Here is a 24,560-nt window from a genome sequence, read left to right as displayed (position 1 = left end):
CCGCTGCGAGAGCTATGTGCCGGCCGGCCGGGCCGGCGGCCGCTGCCCGGACCAGTCGCGCCGCTGTCCGCCGCGAGTTGGGACCGCCCGTACCGCGCCGCCCCGCCGACGAGCAGCGTCTCGCCGGACTGTGTTCAGCTCAGGAGACCACGGGACGTGCCCTGTCGCTCCCCGGCGCAGCACACACCGGCCGACCCCGACCGCCGCCGAGTTTCATGGTGAGTACCAAACTGGGAGTCTGGGAAAGCCGGGAAAGGTATAGGTCTGTCTCACCCGTGTATTCGAATTTCGAGAAGACAGAAGAGCTGTTTGCGTGCTTTGTAGTGTGGTATGTGAACAGTGAACGCCATTAAACTAGCGCTGAACCATGGGATGGCGAGCGTGAACATTGAGCATGCCACCTGTTCGATGTATCTCGTTCCCTGACGCTCTCCCAATAAGACCTTCGATCCCATCAGGTCCGCATCGCCCGAACCCGACCATGTAAACACGCTCACGGGAGAGATAACAGCACGATTGCTTGTCCTTTTTGTTCAGACCTCCAGCCAAACATCGATCCCAGTCGATTGAAGACATCTGCTTTCAGATCACGGTAAAACGCTGAGATGACGTTTTCCATTAGCATATTGGCCCATTCCGGCCCATTTTGCTGCGCATTTGAATGAGAGGCGCGCGTCATCTCGGTCCGTTTCGCTCCTCCATATACGGCGTCTCCATATATCAGCTCTCCGGGACTGCCTGCTGCTCCTGCCGGCACCGACCGGCCCGCGCGAGAGGGGCCAACCGAAGCCCGACCAAAGCTCGGTCGGGATGGTGTGAGGCCGCATAAGCCCTAACAGTTTCCATGGGCTGACTGAGCGCCCCAACTAACGCCCGATCACACCTCAGCTGAGCTCTACCAAGCCCGACCAGACGCAGCAAATCCATACCGTCCGCTAATGGAGTCCGAACAAACCTTGACGGACCACACGGCGCCTTGGGAGACCCAATCGGTCCCGTCCGGTCGGCCGGTCCGGTCCGCAGTCGGGACGCGGAGGTCGGTCGGGCAGTTCGGAGTCCCCAGATCGGCCCGGACTGGGTATATCGGGCCGACATCTGATACCGCTGTAGTCGGCTGTCCGGCCGGCCAGGCAGGTGATCGGGACGGCGAGGAGGGAGGGGTGGAGGGCAGGTAGGGGAGCGGCGAGACTGGACTCCGGGGCGGTACAGAGATGGCAGGGAAGACCAGGTTGGGGTGCCAACTGGTGTGGTCTATGGTAAACGTGGAGACTGCTGCCGAAGCAGCTTTCGTTGTTGGAGAGGGTATGTTGGGTGAGTAGCCGCGGAAAGAGCGTTTGAAAACGAAACCATCCTGCCTTGATTGTCTACAACGTCGGGGGAAGTGACCATCCTTGAAAGTCACTCGCCGGCCTCAGCGGAGAGCTAGGGCAGCTTCAGCTACTCATGTCATTGGAGAGCAGGACTGTGCTGGCTGTCACTGACTGGGAACACTGCTCTGCTTTCGGTGTAACCACACCCTGTAGTCTGGGACCACTCCCCTGTTCTGCGACCCTGCCCCGCCGCCTGTGACCCTGTCGCGCCGTTCGCGACGCCCGCCGCCCTGCCGGCCGCCCGTCGGGTCGGTGGGCGTCAGCGGAGGTCGGACGGCGATTAGGCCCGTCCGCCACCTCGGCCGGCACCCTGGTAAGCCGACTGGAATGCGCCGGGCGCCGGCTGGCCGCTCGCGCCACGCCGCCGCCAGCCCTGCCCTCGTCCCAGTCCGCAGATCCGGCCGACGCTATGGTCCCTGGGTGGCTTTGGGCGGTGGTCGATGGGCACTGGACGAGAGCGGAGGCTGGATGTGGTTAGAGGTAGCTGAGGAGGAACTGTTTGAAGAAGACGTTGGAGATGTTGGTTACGTTTGGGTGTGGTTCTCGTTAGTTGAAGCAGCCATCCATTCAGCTCCGGTCTGACCTCGTGACAACGTCATCCGATGGAAACTCGGCCAGGGCTCACGCTAGATGAGTTGAGGTTCACGTTTCGATCTTGAACAATCAGTTTAGATTCGAGACCGAGCTTCTGTTCATCGTCCCAGATAGCGGTTCCCTGCTGAAATCCCGCGGCTTCATGTGGACGGCGGAAGCAAACACCGTCCCAGTTTCCGCCCGTCTCATTCAAATGTCTCGGTCTGCGGCCCGATCTGCACCGCTGAAAGTGGAACAATGCGGGACGTGGAACGTCACCTGACTCGCGGTGACATCTCGTTCACGGACGAGAAGGATCAGATAGCGGTGAATGGGCAATCTACGACAGCTTTGCTCGCATATTTCCTGCGCTTTTGCTGTTTTGGTGATGTATGTCTAAAAGGGAGGATTTGTCCTCCAAGTAGGTATATATCACTGTCCCCGATAAAGGTTAAGGGGATTTCCTAACACCGAAGGTATTCCACGCACGGTCAAGGTCGAGTCTCGAACAGGTTTCCTTGTAAGGAATTGACGATAGCCTCGTGACCGGCGCATTCTCGCTGCTGTGCTTCTCTTTATGAGAATTAGCTACCCTTGTCTCTCGCTTACGCGTAAATAATGTGCCTTTCTGAGCCCTAGTCAAATCGAGTCGCTAATAGAACCTATCATCTCAGCTAGGCGACCGGCGCGGTCCTCTGCCAGCCCAGCCCCAGTCCATGGGTCCTCCCGTCATCTCCGGCGCCGTCTTTATTCTACTCTGCCACCTCCAGTGCCTGTCCTAATTCCTCTCTGCCACCTCCAGCCGGGGTCCTCTGCCACCTCCAGCCGGGGACCTCTGCCACCTCCAGCGTCCGTCCCGGTCCCTCTCTGCCACTTCCAGCCGGCGTCCTCTATGCCACCTCCAGCCGGATATGCCTAATGAGCCGTCGCGGATTCCGCGGTACCGCGGCGACGCTCCGCCCCGTGTCGTAATGACCGCAATGCTCTGCTCCGCCGGCCGAGGATACAGCTGTACGGGGATGGTTAATTGTCCGCTAAACGGCCACCATTCAACGATGGATTCTTCATTATTATTGGCTTATCATTATAATGATTGTGGTTGGAATGTTAAAATTGCAGGTTGAAATTGTCGAAACTAGGACAGAGGGGATCTAGCTGTTTGTCATAGGAATCAAGGTTTATTTGTCCAACGCTCGATATCTGGGCATTCATGAAAAAACTGTTTTGGCCCATTGCTGGCACGATCAAGCCCAACCAAGCTACTTTCGCCTGTAGACTCAAGCCCAACTATAGAAAGCGGAAGTAACGACGCCCAAGACCAATGTCAGGCATTGTCTTAGCAAATGAGTTTTTTAGCGATCGAAACGGAAAATTCCTTTCCTTTTTCACAGTTCTTCAAGTCATTTTCATTTCACGCCTATCTTTGTTCCCTAAAAACGATCGCCGGTCTAAATCCCCGATTAGGCTCACGCACTTTATAAATCAATCAGCGGCGGTGGCCGCTCGCAGTCGGCAGCGCGGGGGCCGGTGGGGGCGGGCCTCGGCGCCCGCTCGGCCCATTGTTACCGGTCTCTGGGCGGCTGCCCTCCCTGCCGAGCGGCGTCATTAGGACAGAAGTGCGCCCCGGTCCCGGCGGTGCGCGCCCCGCTCCAATTATGACCTTTACACCGGCCGGTCAGAGCGCCGCTCAGAGGCAGTGCGCTGTTTCCCGCAGCTCGTTAGGCCAACTCTGCACAGAATCGGCTCTGGCACCGCGCTGTTGCGCGCCAAATGCGACCAGAATCGGCCGATTGCTGCCGTAAAGTGACGGCAGAAGAATTAGGAGGTGCCTACACTGGGTGATTCGTAAATCGGTTGATGACCCCACTAAACGCTGGAAGATCCCAAGTCCTCGGAATTCCTGCGTGAAAGGGTATTATAAACTGTAGAGAGTAGTACAGGTGACACAAAGCGCGTTGCATTGAATTACAGGAACAAGGACCCGCAGGCGACAAGAGCTGGTAACAGCTAGCACTGGCAGAAAGGGTACTAGAGGGCCAGTTTAGTAATAAGAACTTACCTCGCGCTGTTGCATTATCTCCGTAATCACTGGCTGAATAGGCCCACTGGCTGCGTTGGCTTCCTTGATCCAGCAACCGTCATGCTCGCCTGTGTGCAGAGATTAGAACAAATTCAGGCAAACGCACATCGTGTTTTAGTGAAGCATGAAACCGGAACATTTTGGAATTCAGCTTACAGTTAACTTATAGACAAGGTAACGCTACCAAAATCGAACAAGTGCCTACTAATTTATAAACACAAGCCATAACGCACTATTCCAAATTTCACCTTCTTCTTTGGAACATCCCTTTTAGTAAAATGTTCGATCAATGCAATCTGTACCAGAGAGTAAGACAACAATCGATGACTCGATGACAAGGGCGCTCAATCGAGCGATGACGGGCCCAATCGTTTCTAGACCTTTCCTTATAGCGAATGAGGAGGAGACCTGGAGCTCTCGTGATGCGCTTCAGCCACATATGCTCGTCACGCTAATGCATGCCGTATTTTTCCTCAATGTGTGCATAAATACTTTTACTAAAGACTTGGAGCATTCCACCGGTGCAGAATGTAAATTTCATAGCCTCTTAGAGCCGACTAATAGCACTTTTGCATAATGTGAAATTACGCTAATTAACAACCAAACTGCATAATTACAAGATTACGGTTAAACGGACATGTCAAAATCACCTGCAACTAGTTTACGCTTCTATTTTAATCGCGCAGGGTTAATGCATCATGCTAAGTCGCAGAAGCAAGTGAAGCTAGATTACGCGGTAACTGATGACTTAAGACGTTTGCTGGGTAAATGAATATCAGTTTTACCTTTCCACAACTACTTATTCACTGAATTTTATTTGGTGTCGAAGAGGAAGAACTGTACCCAAGGTAATCAGTTTATAACACCCTTTTGTTCATAAAAATGTGATGAAGATATCGGTAAGGACGTGAATTGGATTATTTCTTGGATTAGCCCATTCGGTCTATTGGGACCATTTTCAGGTCGTGAGATAAGAGGATAAGGTGAGACAGATTACCTGTTCTGCCATTAAAACTGATCTGTCTGCCTCATAGTGAGCCTTAACAGCCAGCTGACTGCAACAGTTGCTCCTATCAACAACATATGTTGTTAAAACAAAACTAGAATCACTTCATTCTTTTACGACCCTAGCCAAACAGCGAGTTACCAAATACGAAAACCACAAACTATGCATAAAAACGCGTCGACAACCAGTCTTGCGGCCGCCCGTTATGGCCATCCAACCCAGCTGGTCTGTCTCGCTGGACCTGGCACGAGCCAACCGGCTAACACCCGACCCATCCGGCCTGTCTGCCGGGACCGGCCAACACAGACCCAGCCGGTCTGCCTGCCAGCCCTGTCCAACACTAGACCCGGCATGGTCTGCCTGCCGGGACTGTCCAACACCAGACCCAGCTGGTCTGTCTCTCCCGGGCCCGGGCACGAGCCGGCCGGTCGACGGCGGCCCTACCGCCGCCCTGACGCGGCCGTCCGGCATTCACTGTTCATTAGCGATCCATCATTTATCATGGCTCGGCGGCCGTGCACGCGTGACTCATGCATTTATAGAGAGCGTGCAAACAGTGTGATGGGTGCAGGCCGTCCCACTGCCGCGCCGCAGAGAGATGGTTACAATGGTACGCAGACCAGCCGCGGCCACTGTGCCGCCTCTCTCTCTCTCTCTCTCTCTCTCTCTCTCTCTCTCTCTCTCTCTCTCTCTCTCTCTCTCTCTCTCTCTCTCTCTCTCTCTCTCTCTCTCTCTCTCTCTCCCTCTCTCTCTCTTTCTCTCTCCCTCTCTCTCTCTCCTCCTCTCTGTCTCTCTTCATCTCTTATCTGTCTTTTGCCCTTTTCATCTCGTTCTTTTCAGTGTTCTATCCTTTGCTTTGTAGTGGCATTGGTATTCATATCAGTTATCACCATTGATTTCCAAACCGCTTGATTTTTTCTTTCGGCTATCCGCGTCTTACTGATGAATCTATGTCATCTATTCAGTTCCATATTAGGCCTGAGGTGCTTTACACACTTTTGACACGCTTAAACAATTTCAACTGGGACAGCTTTCACTTGCTACAGTGCTCAGTAGCTCAAAACTCAACCAGGTTTGATCGCAAAATTATTGTGATGAGTCAAAGCGACTATCGCATATCTCCATCACCAAAAGTAACCCCTTAAGTTGAAGAACAATGGATACATCTCACTTAACTACCCCATAACCCTCCAGAAATAATCACCTGCCTGTGTTTGGTGCGCCATCGCGTCCATCTGCCATCAGTCGGGAGACACCACGGCGCGTCTCGGTAGCGGGCCGCGGCGCACGGGCGCGCCCACATCCGGCGCCTCTCAGCGGCGCGCCGGCCAGTGCGCGGCTCGTAACGAGACCGTAAACCTCCCCGAATGGGCCGACCCCGCGTGACCGATAAACATTTCAGAGAATTCCTGACCGATAAACATTTGGAGGGATTCCGTTTCTGTGTCAGTCTGAGAGATCCCTGTGCAACCGACTGAGCGTCGCTGGGAGCGTGGCAGGCTGGGCTATGAGTGGCAGCTCTCTCTCATGTGAGGGTCTAGTCGGCCGAGAGGACTTCCGTCGCTCTCTCTCTCCCTCTCTCTCTCTCTCTCTCTCTCTCTCTCTCTCTCTCTCTCTCTCTCTCTCTCTCTCTCTCTCTCTCTCTCTCTTCCCTACAGGGGTCCGGCGTCTTCCGCCTCTCGGACGGCCGACAGCGGACAGACGGAGTGAGTTTCTCCGGCGGCGACCAGCGCCATTTTGACGGACGGGTGACGGCTGACAGCTGACGGGTGACGGGATGACGGCTGATGGTAACGGGTGGGTAACGGGTAACGGGTGGGTAACAGTAATCAGTGACGGGTCCGGCTAAAGGGTGACGGTGACAACCGACGAGAAGTTTACGACCGAGCTGTGATGGGAGACCAATGGAATGATTGAACGAGACATCTGCTCCACTTTTACCTTATCTAAAAATCGAGTAATTCTGATCACGGTTGAATGTGGCGCACCTTCGAAAGTTGTTCTAGATGTTCTGCGCTCTGTGCAGCGTCGTCGGCCCCGCTCAAGCAGTCCGCCTCCGCTGTTCTCCGGTACCCACCAGGCCGGGTTCCAGCCAGGTTCCCGACCCGTACCGGCCGTCTCCCCTTCCCCGGCGCGGTCAGCTGGCGGCGTTTTTGTGGGAGCGCCCGGGCCGACTTTAATTCAGGAATGCCCCGAACGGTGGCATTTATAGCTGAAGACGGAAACGTAGCTCCCAAGTTCAGGCTCGAGAGAGGGTAGGTCGCGGTACTCTGCTCCGCTTGACACTCCAAGCCGTACCGGGTCTGACTGGAGGGACTGCTCGTCTTCACATGACCAGACTGATCAGTCGTCTAGTCACCCCTCTCCGCCCCACTGACAGAGCCGGAGGGGTGTGTCCGTCAGTTTTCCTCCTCCTCCCATGGTTGGCGCGGTGCAGCAGCGTCGCTCACCGCCGACCACCGCTCGACCTCGGTCATTGTTATGGAAGCTCGGCGGCCGCCGCTGGACCAGTGTTTGTTTATCGACCATAAGATGAAATGCGTGCTCGGCGGGCGGCCGGGAACGAGTCGGTGATGATGAGCCGATTTTCAGTCACGTCCGGGGCACAGTGCTGCACGGCCATTTGCATACCGGTTGTGCCGAGTGGGCCAGCCCGCGCCGGGTGACGGGTCTCGAGTGTGTGTATCGCGGACCATTAGAGGAGACACCGCCCCCAGTGGAAACACAGAGACTCGCGGAAAACGGCCCGCATCGACGCCATCCATGGGCAGTCAATGCAGGTGACGGGAAGACTAGAGCTGTGCTGGACGATGGTATGTTTCGGATTTCATCACCCACATGTTCATGAAGCAAGTAATAAGTTTTTTTTTCATTATTTTTTACATTGTTTTTCATGGCGTATGCTTATGAACAGATAGTTTGCATTCTCCATCTCCGAAATCCACATATAATTTTTCCATTAACATCGCGGAATTACTGGCATAAGTTGCATCGGTATGAACAATTTCAGTGCTTCAATACCAAGGTTGTCTCATGGGCATGTAAGAACACTTTCCAATGGATTAAGTCTGTCCAAGGTCCATGCTCGCAGTGCACTCAGCAGCATACCAACAAGCCCTTTGATCCATCATGCCAAAGATCATAGATCACTCAGCTACCAGGTCATATCCCTTAAAACCAATGTAATTCCATTCTAAACGGCTCCACCTTGGCTACTTTAAATATAATTCCATTGACATATTTATATGACGGAGGCCTCACTGGCCAGGTCTGCCCCGCCTTTACGACAATGGCGCGAGGGTCGCAGCGGTAGTACATCATCTCAGCACGAGACTGCCATCACTATATCACCGTGCAGCGTTTGAGCAATAGCAGCGCGGCGCTATTCGCCGGGCCGCCGCGGATCGGAGCGGGCGGCTGATTTATTTGGCGGTCCCACTGCGAGCCGCGGAGGGCGGCCGGGGCGCGTACCAAGAACGCTCAGCAGACGAACGGGGAGTGTCCAGCCCGGTATTGTGGACGCTTTATCTGTCGTGCCCCTCGGCTTAGCCGGCGCTGGCAGTGACATGAATACCCGAGACGGCCGGTTGATCCACCGGCCAGCTGCCGGCATGTTTATAAATGGCGCCGATCGCCGAAATCGAAAACGATATCGAAGAACATCCATAATGGTTCTCTTTGCGGCTGAGCGATGGCGGTTGGTTGCCTGGTGCACTGACGGGCATTTAGAGATAGGTTTCAGATAGTGATTTCGCTGTCTCGTGCATGTCATGAGGCCGCTGTTGCTGCAGTGAAGAGCAGTGTGCCGTTTGTGATGCGGTTCAGTGTTTCAAAATTAGGGCTCATCAATAACATGAAAACAAACTATATGAGTGAATTTGTGCCCACCAACATTTCTAGACGATCATCATATGATGATTCTTTTTCGAAATTTGCAAAGACTCTGACCTCTAGCGCTGCTATTTTGACTATTTTCACCCCTGTGACGTCATTTTTGAGCTGACCTGAAAATGACCTTGGCAAAAATTGTATACATTATCCGCTTGTATCCCATGCCGTTTACCGCTTGTTGCTTGCCTGCTTCGTTTTCGAGATCTTGGGGGAGGGCAGGTAACCGCCCCCCCCCCCCCCCCGAAGGTGCAAAGTTGGCGTGGACCCCCGCAGGTGCGCCGGCGCGGGTTAACTTCGAGCAACTAGCGGGCAATAATAGAACTGCGTGTGCATTGTGCAGTACCAACAGTATATTGAATACTTAGCTTGCTACCGTGTTGATACGCACACATCATTTGTAATGTAAATTCATTATTAGCCGAGCCTACCCCGAGATTGGTGTTATCGTGCTGTGTGTGGTTGCAGTTTTTGGTGATACTGTGCTATTTGCTAATGCAGTCACCTTAGGTTTCTCAATTCTCACCGTCACTGGTGTTACCGTGCAGTGAGGCGCTGCAGTCTCCAGTGATGCCGTCCTGGCTATAAATGGAGCCATTACGATTGATTGCTGTGGGTTGTGGAATGTTTCCGGATAGTGATCTCTAAATAAGTCTGAGTTCGACCTCACGTTACCGTCATTTCTGTTCTATGAGAGTGAGGTAATCGGCGTGACAGCCGCATATGATTTCCCCTCACCGCAGACTGCAGAGTATTAACTAAAGCCGGGCAGTACGGATTTTGGGTAAAAATATCCGTCCGTTCAGGATTAGCGGGCGCTCTTTTCTCGGCCAGCCCTGCAGCGCTGAGGTCACTCTAAGCGGACCAATCGGACACAGCTGTCAGACCGCGTCGGGAACTCCCATCGGCAGCCGCCGCCGCCGCCGCGGACAATGAAGAGCGCTCATCTTAAACCAATCGACATTTGTGTCACTGTGAGTTATTTGCAGTCGGCCCGCAGCGGACGCTGTCAGTGTCGGAGATGAGAGGCGCCGCCGCAGGTCTCACGGCGCCGCCAGCTCGGCACCCGTCGGTCCATGGCGGCTGCTACGGCTGCCGCGACCGTTCCGACCGCGTGCATCACAGGCGACCGGCGACAGCCGCTGCGAATGTCATCCCAGCACCGACCAATGGCCAGCGCCGCGCGCATTCCCGCCGCTGAAATATGAGCCATTTTCATGCAAATTCCACTCGTATATTTTTCGAGCCGCTTTCGGCGTGCAGGTGGGTTTATGCTGCAGCGCTGCTACATTTCATGGTGCAGCCGGCTGTCGGCGCCGGTGCCGGTGCCAGTGCGATCGCGGCGCGCCGGGCCACGCCGATTTATCGCCGCCCGGGAGGATGTGGGCGCAGAGGGGGGCTGATGGTGTGCCGCGGCCGCCCCGCCGCGCCGACCTCGCCGGCAGCCACGGCCGGCCGGCCGGCCGCGCCGCCCGACACACCGCACCGCCACCGAGACGCCGCCGGCGGTACGGTGGACAGGGGACGGCTGTGGACGGCTGTGGATAGAGGCTGTGGATGACAGGCAGCCACCAATTCCAGCGCCGGCGGTGGTACGGTGGACAGTGGACGACTGTGGACAGCGGCTGTGGATAGAGGCTGTGGACGCCAGACAGCCACCGACGCCGCCGGCGGCGGTACGGTGGACAGTGGACGACTGTGGACAGCGGCTGTGGATAGAGGCTGTGGACGCCAGACAGCCACCGACGCCGCCGGCGGCGGTACAGTGGACAGTGGATCGCGGTGGACAGCGGCTGTGGACGGCTGGCAGCTTCCACTAACGGCGGCGAGCCTCGCTTGACAGTGGACGACTGTGGACACCGGGTGTGGACGGTAAGCAGCCACCACTGCCACCGGCGCCGCGGTGGACAGTGGACGCCGGACGGTGGTTGTAGATGGAGCTCAAAGCGGCGGATGTCAGCTGAAAGGGTGTGAATGTCACGTTGCGAAATGCTGAATGAGAACAAACGGTAGGCAAGAGTCATGCTGGGTTCAATCAATACTTATTCAAAGCTCATAAGTGACACACGCCGACAGATAACCATATAGGGAGAGACCTAGAAAAACCTTGGGATCATTTGAAGCTTACCTTCAACTCTCTAAAACAAGTTTAACACCTGAACCGCTTCGGAAACTTCGCTATATAACGGAACGCACACGTGGCTCCTACGGTAGTGGCAGAACAAAACGTACTCTGAACCTGCACGTCCTGTTACATATCTGCCTGTGAACTACGAGTACTACGTATGTTACACTTCGTGTCTTGCGTGACCTGCTGCATGCACTGCAACTTGGCAGCACGGATAGTTCGCATGGTAGCGGGTGTCCCCTGGAGTTCGTGATATCGCAATGGCTAATGGGAGAGGAACCGTTCCTGGCTCAGTAGAACCCGTTAAAGACAGCGAGGGCTTATCTAGAGAAATCTGCGGGCATAAATACTTCGTGCATCGCTATTTACGATTGCTGGTATATAAACGTCTGGCTATCTTAGCCATATTTACATCACATGGAATTGAGGAAGACTAGAAGTGGTAAATACTGCATTGGAATCAACATATGATGCAGGGTATCACCGTGAAACGAAGCAAAAACAACAAACGGCTCCCGCTTGGTGACATTTCGCGGGTCTCTCCGCGACGACGAGGCCGGTCATGACTGAGCAGCCGGACGCGAGCCGTCCGATAGATCAGCGCTCGGATAGTCCGGGGTCGGTCGCCGCGGCGGCAGGCTGCTGCTGGATAATGATGACATGGTACCAGCTGTCCGAGTCGATCCGGCCGATTATGCCGTGTGGCCGGCCTGCCGGACGCGGCGGCCCGATCCGCCCGATAACCGACCAGCCCACGTAGCCATATCTGACAACTCCTCGTCAATGCAGTAAGTTTTGCGCGCCGAGATAAAAGTGATGCTAAGTATCGACGCAAGGCTCCGTTATCAGTTTGGGATCGCCATCAGCTTAAGTTGCTGCAGAGGCGTCTGCGGAGTCGGAATGCCAGTGGCATGAGCTGAGCGCGGCGCGTCCTGGCCGTTTGAACTCGCGCTGGCCACCCGCTGAAGGACGAACGTCAGAGACGGGACTCGGGCCGCGTGCGGCGGCTCCGGTGATCGGCTCCGGCTGCCGTTGGACGGACCGTTCCCCGTTTATAGCCGGGCTACCTGTCTGAGGAGCGCGCCGTGCCTCCTCGACCGGCGGCCGAATCTCTGGCCGCCTCCGAGGACCGCCGCCGGCCGAGTCAGCCTCGCCGGTCACAAAGACACGCGTCCCCTCGCCGGCCCGACGGACTCGAACGCCGCCCGAACCCGATCACGAGGCCCGTTTCATGTGTCGCGTCCCGCCGATTAAAATTCGGCTCACAAGGCTGGTCCTTTGAGCGGCGGGCCGTGCGTCCCCGCTAATGTGAGCCGGCCGGGCCACGTCTTTGACAGTGCGCCCGAGTCCGGGCCGGCTGTCCAGCCACGATCGATGGCCCGGTGACGAACGGACCGACCAGCCCCTTTCTGGAGACCGTCCGTTGTGCTCTATGTCGGGTCGAACGGGGCGCTGAACGGCGTCAGATGATCGCCTTGGAGCGAGGCCGGCCGCTGTGATTGTTTAGCGAACTTCCGGCCCGACAAATGGGAGAAAAGGCGGGATTTCGGAAAAGTGGATAGGCTTGGACCGTTGAAGGATGGGAGGCCGGTACGTTAGCCTGGACTGGACACACATGGCACGTTCAGTGTCGTTGCCCCGTCATGGTCAAGTCAGAAGGTCTAGAGACAGACTATTAGCGGGACCATTCTGTACCTTTTTCCTACCTTGATTCCAAAAGAGATAATTGTTGCGTAATGATTTTTATTCTTTGCCATAAAATTGCCGCTTAGGCAATGAATCAAAAATGATGTACTGTTTCAATGTTGTGCCATTACGGTTGTTTACATTTGAAGGTCCAACACAAATACAATGTTCTTTTGTCAGGAATGTTTTACCAGAGAAAGAATTAAGTCCACAGAATCTTGAATCCCAATGCACTTTTCTGGCAGTTTTATTTATCCCGGAAGCGATTAATTTCTGTCCTATCATCCGTTTCTAAAGTAACATTTTGAGACATAAACTGCGCTAAGCCGACTGGAGAGAGCGGGCTCGCAATTTTTGCGGGGCAGTGAAGATGCCGCGCCAGCTCTCGCAGTCTGGTCTGGTTCCGTGTTGAAACTCGTCCCAGCGATGATAACCGGTTGGAGAAGATCACGTTTTACTGGAACAGGTAATGACCGTTTACATAAAACCCAATGCGATTACCATACGGTGGAGAGCAGCTCAAGCCGCATTACTCACAAAACATACGACAAAAGCTTTCCTCGCTCAAAGAACACCGATGGGAGGACCCGTCACTGGAATGTGGAGGAATGAACTCCTTTTGCGGACGTAAAAAGTGTTCAAAATTAGCAGGACATTTTGAAACAAAAGCCACTCCACCGACAACATCCCACGCAGAAATATATAAATGTGTTATTCTGAGACACCTAAGACTCAAGTGCCGAAATACGACACCAACCGAGCACTGCTGGCGTTGACCAGAACACTCCAAATGCCTGCCACTTATACACCAAACACCGCATGTTTCACGTTCACCGACGTGTCGGAGAGTCCTCCGCCGTCACCCACCCGCTCTCCGCCCACTGCTGTTATTCCGGCGTGAAATCGGAGGCACCTCTCACCTCCCGGCTGATTTCCGTAGGTGGCAGTACGGCAGCGCCTGTGACAACAGAGCCGAGGGCCGCTCCTCTCGCCTCTCGGCACTTCCCTGACCGAGCTGGGGGCGCTGTTGACAGCCGCGGCCCTCCGCCGGAGCTGGCTTTCTCGCCCGCAGCCGCGGCCAGCGCCGGCGCGTGTTTGCTTGTCAATAAGGCGGCGCTGACACGAGCTCTGTTTGGGAGCCGCGCTGCGGACCGGCCCGGGCTGCTGCGTCCCCGACGTGCTGTCCGCTCAGAGCCGCTGTCAACGGGTGTTACTTTCACGTCTCGCCTCCGTCGGGCGGAGGCGGCGGCCGGTCCGACCCGACCCACACACCGGCATTGACAGACAAGGAGACAGGGCAGGCTGGAAGGTCAGACTGCTAAATATGTATGTAGCGCTGAATGAGTGAGGTGCGTAATACACAGTTATCTACAGCTGATACCTCTGATAAGTTACATTGTCATCCCGATCACTTCCTCGCGAAGGTGTCATGTTGCTTACAGAGAGTGCCTCATATCCAACCGCAATAACCCACACTCTCCAAAGTCAGTTACGCATTTCCCAGTCAGTGTAACATTTTGAAAGCTGCCGTTAAACACGTCACACAAAGCTCCTGCTTTCTCTGTGTCGCTGTGACAATGGCGCCGGCAGAAAAAGGTCAGAGTCCCGCGTCCATACACCACCACGCCGCCGCCACCGCCGCGGGCCTCCGGGCCTCCGTCTCAACAGGGCGCCGGGCCCGGTACAGCAGGCGGCAGCTGGCCGACGCCGCGCACCGGTGCCAATCGGTCTCGGCCGTTTTCGGCTTCACACCCTGACACGTCGGGCGGCGAGCGGTGGCGCGGCTGCGCGATAATTGGCGCAGCTAACGGTGCCACCCGCGCCGCGTTGGCCGCAGCACGGACCAGGCAGAGGTGGGATAGACGGGCGGGGAGGGTCTGCGGTGACCGGTCATAAAAGAATGAATGGAGGCGTATGGGAGCGAGAAAGCAGGTGAGGTACAGGAGCATCCTGTGATAAGATTCCATATGAGTAGAATATTGCAACCGTAATCCTTTGAGATGTGGATTAGTTGGCTTGAAGAGTGACGCTGCGACATTTTTGATTGATGTCGAAGGTTTACGTTTGAAAGAGCCACTCATGTCGAAGCTCATGTTCCCGATTTTTCTCCGACGTGAGTTGGCCCGTCTGAGACTGACGTTAAACAACAGCGTGGGTGGCGCAGGGCGGATCCCTTCTGACGAGTGGGCATGTACCTTTCAGAGCCTGTTAGCCGTACATGATTTATCTTCGCGGTGTTTGGTGACAATGCAAGTTGCACAGCGCTGCTGAACTAAGTCTCCGACGCCCAGACTAACAAGGTCTTCGTGCTTCAGCGGCCGTTACATAATCCCTTCGCTCTCGTCCCAGCCATCACCTTTTTCATATTGCTGGCTGTCAGAGGTTGGCTGGGAGCCGATGTCTCTCTGCTCAGTTTGCGGTATCACGTATATGATGCACACTAGCCAGAGTCATCATTTAGCCGTGTAATCGGACCTACAGCGGCGGCCAGCACAGCGGTGCGCCCGGCAGCGGCGGTGTTCTGTTTCTTCCCGGTCATTGGTAACTGGAGATGGCAGCGCCCGATCGGAATGACCCCGAGCCGAGCCGAGCAGCAGTGACCTTGGCGCCGGCAGATTACCATTAATGATCGAACCGAGCCCGCCCGACTGGTGTGTGTCTTTGAGATCTCTGATTAGCTACAAGGCTGGAACGTAGCGCCTGCACTGTTGATAATTCGAGATAGAGTTAGTGCTACTGTTCATTACGGCTATGGAGGCCGGACCATTATGCCGAGGGTTTATAATGCGGGTGTAAATAGCTCAACCCTGCCACGCCCAAGCTGCCACACCCCTCACCGACTCTCATAAACATGTGAAAACAGCGCAAAGACCAAGCGCTGGCAGCGACAGATATACTCACAGTCACTCAGCGCCTCTCATGTCTTCTCCCATACCTCAGATCGTTTACCTTACGCCTCGCTTTTTTGCCAATGTTGCGGCTAGTGGGCGTTTTTCTCGCGCGTCTGCTGACCGGGACCGGTCGACGGGGCGCCTTCCGCAAATCCGCGTCCCTGCAGCGGCGACCGAATCTGATCAGATGGCATCGTCGGCCAAATGAGCTTCCATCTGCCATTTTTGTCGACGCGCCGCCGCTGCCGCCGTCGGTCTCCCAGGCTGACTGGGAGCCCCAGCGTCGTCCGGCGGACGAGGCGGGGTCAAGGCAGACTTCCCGGCGCTCTGTCGGACTGAGGCTGGGCTCGGCTCGGTGGCCGCCGGCGCTGTCTCACAGGGAGGACAGACCCGGTCGGGCCGGGCCGCGCGCGCAGCGGGACGCCCGCCGCCAGCCGTGTGCAAGGCCACGCTCGCCCGCAGCTGAATTGAATGCTCACTGGCCGGCAGTCACGGAGCACAACGATTGTGATCACGTGGTGGACTGCCCAGATGGCGGACTGGTCTGTTGTGACAATGGACATCTGCTCAGCGATGTTGGCCGTCTGGTAATAAGCTTTTGCAATGCTTACACGGATCGAAGGGTAATCCATGATGTCCGACGGCGTTTTTATCCCCGACGCTGACGATCTCATCCGTGATGTTTTCACTGCTCCGAAGAAGCCATCGCTCCACATCTCCAACCACAACTCTTCAGTAATGCAAGCCATCGGCTCATCTCTGGCGACCGCTACCGTCTCGTCCCCTGGGTGCTCTCCTTTTTGTCCGCTGACGGCGCGGCACTGGCACCGTTCATGGCTGCAATAAGCACTTCGTTAATCAATCGGAGACCGTCAGCGGTCGTCCCACGAGCGCGTAATGGGCGCGCGACGGCCATCATGGTTGGCGGCGCTCTAAATTATAGGCCATTTCAGTTTATATGGCAGCGAGGGCCGGCCGGCCGGATGGAAGAGGCCGCCATGGCTCCACCGGACCCGGGCCGCGGCGTGCTAGTGGGCTGGGCCGCCGCGCCGGTCGGTGTCGGTGTGGGGAGCTGGGAAAACGGGACGAGTAGATGTGTTTTATCTGTGAGGTCAAGCTTGGATTTGAGGTTAAATCTGAAACAGGAACTGTGAATATTGGCAGTGAAGATTCAAGGAAGAACACAGCGTCGTACAGGGTGCAATGCTTGTGAAATCATCATTCCAATCTCAGGACTCAGTGAGGCCAACACCCTATATCTCAACAGCCCACGCTGGTCAGCGGTCTCCCTAGCTCACTCCGGTCGGCCCGCAGCGGCCTGACGCGTGATTCCCGCGGCCGGCCGGCGTGTCCAATCCGGACCGGCCGGAATCCGTTCGGCCTGATTCCAGTCCCGGGGTGGCAGCTGTGGTGTGTTTTTGGGCTCGCAGCTGGCAGCTGGCACCGGTCTCTGAGGGGCGCAGCCGGCAGATGCAGTCCGCCGCCCGTCACACTGCCCTTCTTGTGGGAGGAAAATAATTGGACAAACGCCGGTGTGAAAGGACAAATCTACGCGATGACGAGGGATGAATGGGCTGATTTAGCAGTCCAGAGGCCGCGAATACTACAGCGGGCGGAGTGCTGTGGGGAGAAGCTGACTCGAGCTGATGACGATCGGTCGGCCGGCATCCCCGGGCGTCCGGCGCCCAGCCCCGCCGACCGGGCGGGCGGACGGACCTCAGCCGGCCGAGGGCGACGGTAGCGCCGCCAGCGGCCGATCGTGTAAGCTGTCATGTAACGCACGCCCCTCGCCGCCCACCGGGCAATTAGGGACGGCCCGAGTTGCCGCCGAATTTACATAATGATTATGCTGTTATGGATTCCGTTCTGTTGGTGTTTTTGGAGCGCTACGGAGACTCTATGACTCGGATCAACATGGCATCACACACATCAAAGATGGGACGGATTGGTCCCCAATTTTGACTCGCTTTGTCCAGGTCTCGTCACAGAAGTGAGCAGAAATGTGGCGATTCGCTCCGAACCAGTAAAATAATTACCAGCGACCAGGACAGAGCGGCATGAATATGCGGCGAGGAAATTCCTCCAATACCATCAGTCGGCGCTGTCTTCAGAGTTATTCGATGAAGTGACATGGTGCCCTTTTTCATGTCGCCGTCATGTCTGGGTAAATTAGCGGCCAGTTTTTATCCGGTTCACCTCGGCTCGTCCCGGGAGGGCAGCGCTCCTTCTCGCGGGCCGGTCGCACGACAGGACGTCGGCTCGACAGGGACAGCTCGGTCTGGAATAGCTCGGTGTCAACTCGTCTCTGCCTAGGACCTGGGTTCGCTGCAGCCTGCGATATTTGAGCATTGTCCCATCTACTTTACATTTCAAACACAAAGTTACTGTAAAGTTGCCCTTTATTTCAGACACACTTATTGGTCTGATCGACCCCTCCCACTACTGATCTTAACCACCAGTACCTAATATTTATACCAGAACGTTTTGACTCTTTTGCCCCGGCCTATGCTCAACTCAACGGTGAGGTGCGAGTCGGTTTCACCCGTCTGCGTTTGTTTCACCCGTGGTCGGCCCGGCTGCATTTGTCTCAGTCAGCAGGCGTCCTCCAGGGTCGCCCCACCGTCCACCGTCAGTCAGACCAGAGCGTCGGCAGAACCGGTCGCTCGGAGACGGACCGACCGAAAAACCGGCGCCGGCATCATGGATCGAGCGGCAGCGTATCGCCGCTGTCATCGCGCTTTTTACATCGTCCCCGGACGGATCAATTCCATCTATCCAATTATAACATGTGTACGACACGCAATTTGATTGCGTTTGTCGCGTGGCGCGTGTTGGATACAGACGGCCGCCCGGCCCGGAGGATGTTCGCCAATCAGGCCTGTCAGCGGCGCCGGCGACCGGCGGCGGCCGGCGGAAACGAGTCATGAGGCCTTGGGCGTTCCTCTGCGGCCTTTGAAACGTTCGCGGAATGCTGGGCCGTTTTAATTACTCGGGTCGTTTAGGAGCGACATCTGTCGTGAGCCGCTGTAGTCTGTTGGGAGGCAAGGACTGGTTCAATTCCTCGAAGGTGTTCCCGCCACGTCTCGAGTCTCGATTTGGCTATAGTAGTGCCTCGCCGTCAACGTAAAATATATTTATTTACAAATAGATTTATGGCGCTTTTTGTCTTTAGATTAAGGCTGGTCGTAGTTAGGCCGTTCTCGTATTCTCTTCCCTACAATAGCATTACAATGACGACGCCATTTGCGTATAGAGTGACATACTCGAACCTACTCTGATTTGCACTTTGCCGGTGACCCAGGACACTATATGTAAGAACAGCCCAACCCTTTGTTTACCCATTCGCCCGAACATGCAATGTTATATACATCTGTCTCCCTACCCTTCCTCAGTCTCGCATCTGTGGAATCCAACAATCATGACCGCCACAATCTGATATCCGCTTTGCATCTCAAACAGGATCTCTGTCTTCCAGATCTTCATATCGCGCTTATCGTCCAATGTCAGTTGAATTTTGTCCCGGGCATGTTTGGTTTCTCAACCAAACGACCACACCCTACGTGAGACGGGATACCTACCCTTTTCCGAAATGGGATGCAGTGTCGTGTCCCAGCTTTGTTTGTTTTTGTTTATTGAGTTTGGAGATCATTTGAAATTTGAATAAGAGCGGTGCAATATTCCATAGCATGCCATAGAACACGAAGCACACAACGCCGTAGAAGACAGATACCCATCACCACACAAGGCATGGCCATACTTTTTCAGAAATATTGGCATTTTTGAGTTTTAGCAACCCTCCCGAAAAGCAGTTTAAATAAAACAGTTTCGCATGAGGAAGTGATAACTAATTGGATTAAGTGATAAACCATGGACCACAAACCGCTCAGGCTCAGTGCAGAGTGGAAACAAGTGGCTGCGACCGGCGACGACACTGGTCACCTGACCGCGAACACACGGCGGCGGCTTTAAACACTGCTCAGAAGAGCGGTGACATTAGCAGCGGCAACCGCAAAACATGACAAGATATCAATCACGTGTAGGTTTTATACCTCTGTATAGCGCCTGCACATTTAGGATGAGGCGGCTTATACAGAGTTCGCCAACTTGAACAATTTGAGGAGTTAGAATGCTTCCCTGAAAAAAGACTAAACAAAACACGCCTTATAAAATTGTTAAACCTGATTTGAAGAACTAACCAAATGAAGAGATATTTTCTGTTTCGAGCCGCTCGGGATCATCATTTAGTTGATTCTGCCAGTGGATGAAGGTCATTAGAACAGCAAGCTATGTGGCTCATGGCTTCAGCGATACCTCTGTCGTGCCTAAATGTACGCCGTTACTACGAACCTACAACTCATCCTTTTAAATGCAGCCTGTAACTAAATTCTTATCACAACCCGTGTACCTGCAATGGTATAAAAACTTACGCTCAACTTGATTGTCATCTAATTACTTAAGTATTGGAATAGCTGCCCTATCAGTAGAATCAACTATCAATGAAATACCGTCATTTAAATAATCACTATCAGTCAATGACTGTCCATTATTCGGCAGACAGCTAGTTTTAGGTACCTAATGACCATTGCCTGGTGTCATTTTTAAACCTAAAGCTCATAAAAGCACTGTCAATCATCAAAAGCATCAAAAGAAGCATGACTTCATGGATTCCTGCATATTAATAACTCCTGACATTATAACTGCAGTAGCTGCAACTGCGGATGAAAACTTTCGAGCCTGCCTGCATTAAATTGCTCAGCCAACTGTTCACTTTATCAGGGCGTCTCCATCCATTTTCCGCTGAGAACTGTTGGAGCGTCTCTCATTGTCAACATTTTATGTCGGTTTCGTTGGATTCAGCGGACATCTTTCTCTGATTTATAACCATAATCTCAGTAAGATCACACAGGGGGCCTTGTGCAATCGGCACATTTGTTCTGCCGAGGACATCCATCGCAGGAGTGCTCAGCATTCTGTGCGCCGCTCGCGGTCGACGAGTTGAGACAAACCCCGACTTTGGTATGCTGCAGAGACGATTTTGAGCCATACGTATGCCTGAGAGCGTGTAGAGACGGGCTTGGTATCCACCGGAAAGGTCACGTTACTTTACAATGACATGAGTAAATGGTCATCGACGTTCCATTAGATGGAAAACCCGTACCGGTGGGCCTGTTCACTCCATCCTCCCCAGACATCCCCGGCGACATTCACGCGCTGGAAGGGTTGCCGGCGCCCAGCGCCGTGTCGCCACTGTCGCTCCTCCGCCGCCCCGACCCGCTGTCCCGTGTCTCCACCGCACCATGAGCGCTGACGTCACGGTGTGAGGACCAATGAGCGGCGTGCTGTGCCTCCGTTTCCCATGGCGGCACGGAACTGAGCGGCCTCTGTGTGTGTTGGCAGGTGCAGGTGCGGCATCAGCGCCCCCAGCCGGCCAAGCTCCGCCCCGCGCCGCCGCCGCCGGCACACTCCCCAGCTGGAGCGGCCGCGCCGCGCCGGCAGCAGCAGTCGGGCTCGAGCCGCCGCCGCGAGAGCACGCCCCCGCCGCCGCTGCCGCCGCGTCCGCTGCCCATGTGAGCTGGCCACACCGCCCCACCATGAGCAAGCAGGAGCTGTTCGGAGTGCGCGTGTCCGCGTCGCGGACCTCCAAGGCGCTGTGTGTCATCACGGCCGGAGTGGCGTTCGTCCTGGGCACGGTACTCGGCGTGCTGATCCCGCTGTACGTGCTGCCGCCGCTGTCCTCCACTGCTGAGGTGCGGCCCGGCCCCCAGACGGTCGTCCAGGACTACGCCAGCGCGCGGGACAACGCGCTGGAGACGCTGACGCCACGACCGTCTCCGGTGCCGCCGCGCGCCGTGATGCCGTCCATGGACGAGGTGCACGTCATCGATGTGTCGTCAGTGACGCCTGGCGTCATCGAGTCGGAAGAGACACTGTCGCCGCCGCTGTCAGCCGACGAGGTGAGAGCTGAGATGGAGATTGAGGTCGTCGAGCTGGAGCAGTTCGCGACGACGACGACAGAAAAGGAGATGATGACCACTACAACCACGACGACAACGACGACGACGATGGCGACGACGGCCTCCCCGGCGCCGTCGTCAAGTCTAACAGACGGCATCTTCTGGAACAACGCCGTCGAGGATTCGCTTCCTCCTGGCTTCAACGACGAGGCCGTGGCGGCGTGGCACGAGTTCTGCCAGCACTCAGCCTTCATCAAGGTGGAGGAGGGCTGTGGTCGCATGCAGAACCGTCTGCTGACCTTCGAGAACGGCACACAGTCGTGTTGCCGCTACCGTCAGAACTTTGACCAGATCCAGGGCGAGATCTTCAGCTTCCTGCTGAGTCGAGAGCTCGGGATCCGGAACCTGCCGCCAACGTCGATGCTGCTGGTGGAGCCCGCTGAGTGGCAGTGGTCGGCGGTGCGCGCCCAACTGAACCTGGCCCAGTGGGCAGAGCAGCGGCCCGTGGTGCTCACCAAGTTCCAGGAGCACCTGGAGCAGGCCTACATCCCGGAGCCGCTGCGCACCACCGAGCGCCGCCTGCACCCGACCGACCTCGACCTGGCCGGTCTCAAACTGCGCGAGCACCGCCAGCAGGTCCACGAGCTGGCGCAGTGGTCCGACCTCATCGTCTTCGACTATTTGACCGCCAACCTAGACCGCATCGTCAACAACCTCTACAACCAGCAGTGGAACCCGTCCATGATGGACGCGCCGGCGCACAACTTGGCGCGCGACCCGGCCACCGGCCTGCTGATCTTCCTCGACAACGAGTCGGGCCTGCTGCACGGGTACCGGCTGCTCGATAAGTACGAGACCTACCACCGCACCATGCTGGATGCGCTGTGCGTGTTCCGCCGCCAGACGGTGCACAAGATCCGGCAGCTGCGCGACGAGGGCAACATCGGTGAGTTGCTGAGACGGATGTTCCGTCAGCGGCATCCCGAGCTGCTCAACTTCCTGCCCACGCTGCCCGAGAAGAGCATCAAGATCCTGAACGCGCGGATCAGGAACGTGGCAGACGTGATGGACAGGTGTGAGAGGACTTACGCCAGCTAGTGGCGCTCGCTGCCGCGGGACGCTCAGACACAGTGCTTTAAGCGGTCGCGGCGCCGCCACGCTGGCTGCCGCGGTCCACTCGCGAGTGATTGTTGACAGGTCAGGTCAGTGAAACCGTTTCCGGTCGCCTCTGTGGTCGCCCCGGTCGCTTCCATTCGCGCCCGTTCGCTCCGTCCGTTCAGCCGTGTCCCCGTTCGCTCTAATCTCGTCCTTTTGTTTAACTAGCGGTCACGCTTTCCTTCGCTCTGCCGCGCCGCACGGTGGGTCCATTTTGTTGGCCGCCACAGCTGCTCGTTTTGTCGGTAATTGAGAGCGTTGTCGGCAAGCCGGTGATTATCTGGCTGCTCGGTCCGCCCTGCGGTCTGGCCTCCCAATCATATCCGACAGCGGGCCATCAGCGGACGGCTGACGAGCTCGCGCCGCGTCGGCCACTCCCCTTCCATTCAGCGGCACGGAGCGGCCGCCGGCGCAGCTATAACAAACCGGTCCGGGGCGCGCCGGCGGCCTCTGTCGTCCCCGCTCTGCCGACCCGCCGGTCTCCGCTCGGTCCCCGCCTTTGTGTCACCTGGCAGGACGGCGGCCCGTCCGCCGCCGGCTGCCCCCTGCGCCGCCGCCGCCGCCGCCACCCCTGGGACCGGGCCGTCTCGACGCTATTTGGAAGGGTCGCCCAGTGATTTACGCGCCGCTCGCCGCTGCGCTCGGCGGCATTCCTCGGCGCACCAGGAATGCGCCCCGGATGGGTCCGAGCCCAGCCCGGCTGATGTCGGAGATGGGCGCGGTGCGCGGGAGGCCGCGGTGGGCGGGGGCGGCCCCGGCCGGTCACAGAGGTCGCCGAGTTGCACTCTTCAGTCGCGGCCGGCCCTCTCAGCTCGCCGCCGCGTTGGGTTTATTGGCCATTGCGGCGGTCGGCGCCGGCGGCCGGCACAGAGGACTGAGTGCCCGAGTAATGGCGCTAATGTGAGAGTTAGCGTAAACAAAGCGGACGCATTAGGACACCGTCGATTAAGATGCAATCAAGTCGGCTCATTGCCGGACCCCACAGACTTCATTAGGTGCCGACTGTCTATCATTCCCGGCGATCGTTTCGCGCCGGTCTGTGTCGCGCCGACAGGAGGCGACTGGCCCGCTGTCAGCGCTCCTCTCCTGCTCGGGTCTCTCTTGTGATCGGAGCGGACAGGCCCGACAGCGGGCCGGCGTTTTTCCGCGCCCGCCGCGACCGGCCGGCGATGCTTTCGACGATAGGGTCGCTAACACTGACCTAATCACGCACTATCTCCGACACACGCAGGCCGACGCGCTTTATCGCGCGCTCTCTGCTCTCGCTCAACTCCTGTGCGCGTTACGCGGCGGCGCTGGAAGCACCGGGGCGGCATGCAGGACAAGTATTCGGGCGGGTGCGTGTGCGTGCACCGGCGCGCGTGCAGAATGACTGCTGGGACGGGCTTGAAGCGGGGTAACATTGGCTCGATTCGAGCATCCATCAACTGTGATATCGATAACTCATATTGCCCATATCGTTCGTCTTGTTACTTGCGTGTCCATGCCATGTTTTCGTTAGCTCAGTCATATTTAACATTATCGTGTGGTGGTATGCATGTGGAGTGGGAGTTGACCACGGAGTGCGGGCTCGTGTATTCGTCAGGGCCTCCTGGGCCGGACCACTATTTGCATTCTCTTCCAGCTCTGCCGCAGAACCCGTTCAAACAGGCAGTCAAGTTTTTGTGCTAGTCTGATTCAATAGTGTATGTGTGAAGTGTAAGTATACACTGCGCCGGCCGTCACTGTATGTATGTGTGCATACGTGGGCGGTGCGGCCGCGCCCCACACGACGTCGCTATTTCTCCATGTGTGTGTGTGTGTGTACATAATATATGACGAAGAATTGA

At 56.3% G+C, this 24,560-nt stretch overlaps 1 protein-coding gene across 1 annotated transcript; it reads left to right on the top strand.

Annotated features, from left to right (window-relative positions):
• Positions 1 to 59: 59 nt before the first annotated feature.
• Positions 60 to 24,560, top strand: LOC122382896 (extracellular serine/threonine protein kinase four-jointed-like). The gene is made up of 2 exons (XM_043368806.1): positions 60 to 218; positions 21,020 to 24,560. Exon 2 carries the CDS (start codon positions 21,214 to 21,216, stop codon positions 22,672 to 22,674), a length of 1,461 nt encoding a protein of 486 aa, XP_043224741.1. The 5' UTR covers positions 60 to 218; positions 21,020 to 21,213; the 3' UTR covers positions 22,675 to 24,560.

The sequence above is a fragment of the Amphibalanus amphitrite genome, unplaced genomic scaffold, assembly GCF_019059575.1.
Source record: "Amphibalanus amphitrite isolate SeventyFive unplaced genomic scaffold, NRLGWU_Aamphi_draft 000149F_arrow, whole genome shotgun sequence".
NCBI classification, from domain to species: Eukaryota; Metazoa; Arthropoda; class Thecostraca; order Balanomorpha; family Balanidae; genus Amphibalanus; species Amphibalanus amphitrite.
This window is presented reverse-complemented; position numbering and strand designations above follow the sequence as displayed.

Coding starts and splice junctions, on each gene's coding strand:
- LOC122382896 (XM_043368806.1), top strand. CDS start 21,214: ATGAGCAAGCAGGAGCTGTTCGGAGTGCGCGTGTCCGCGTCGCGGACC.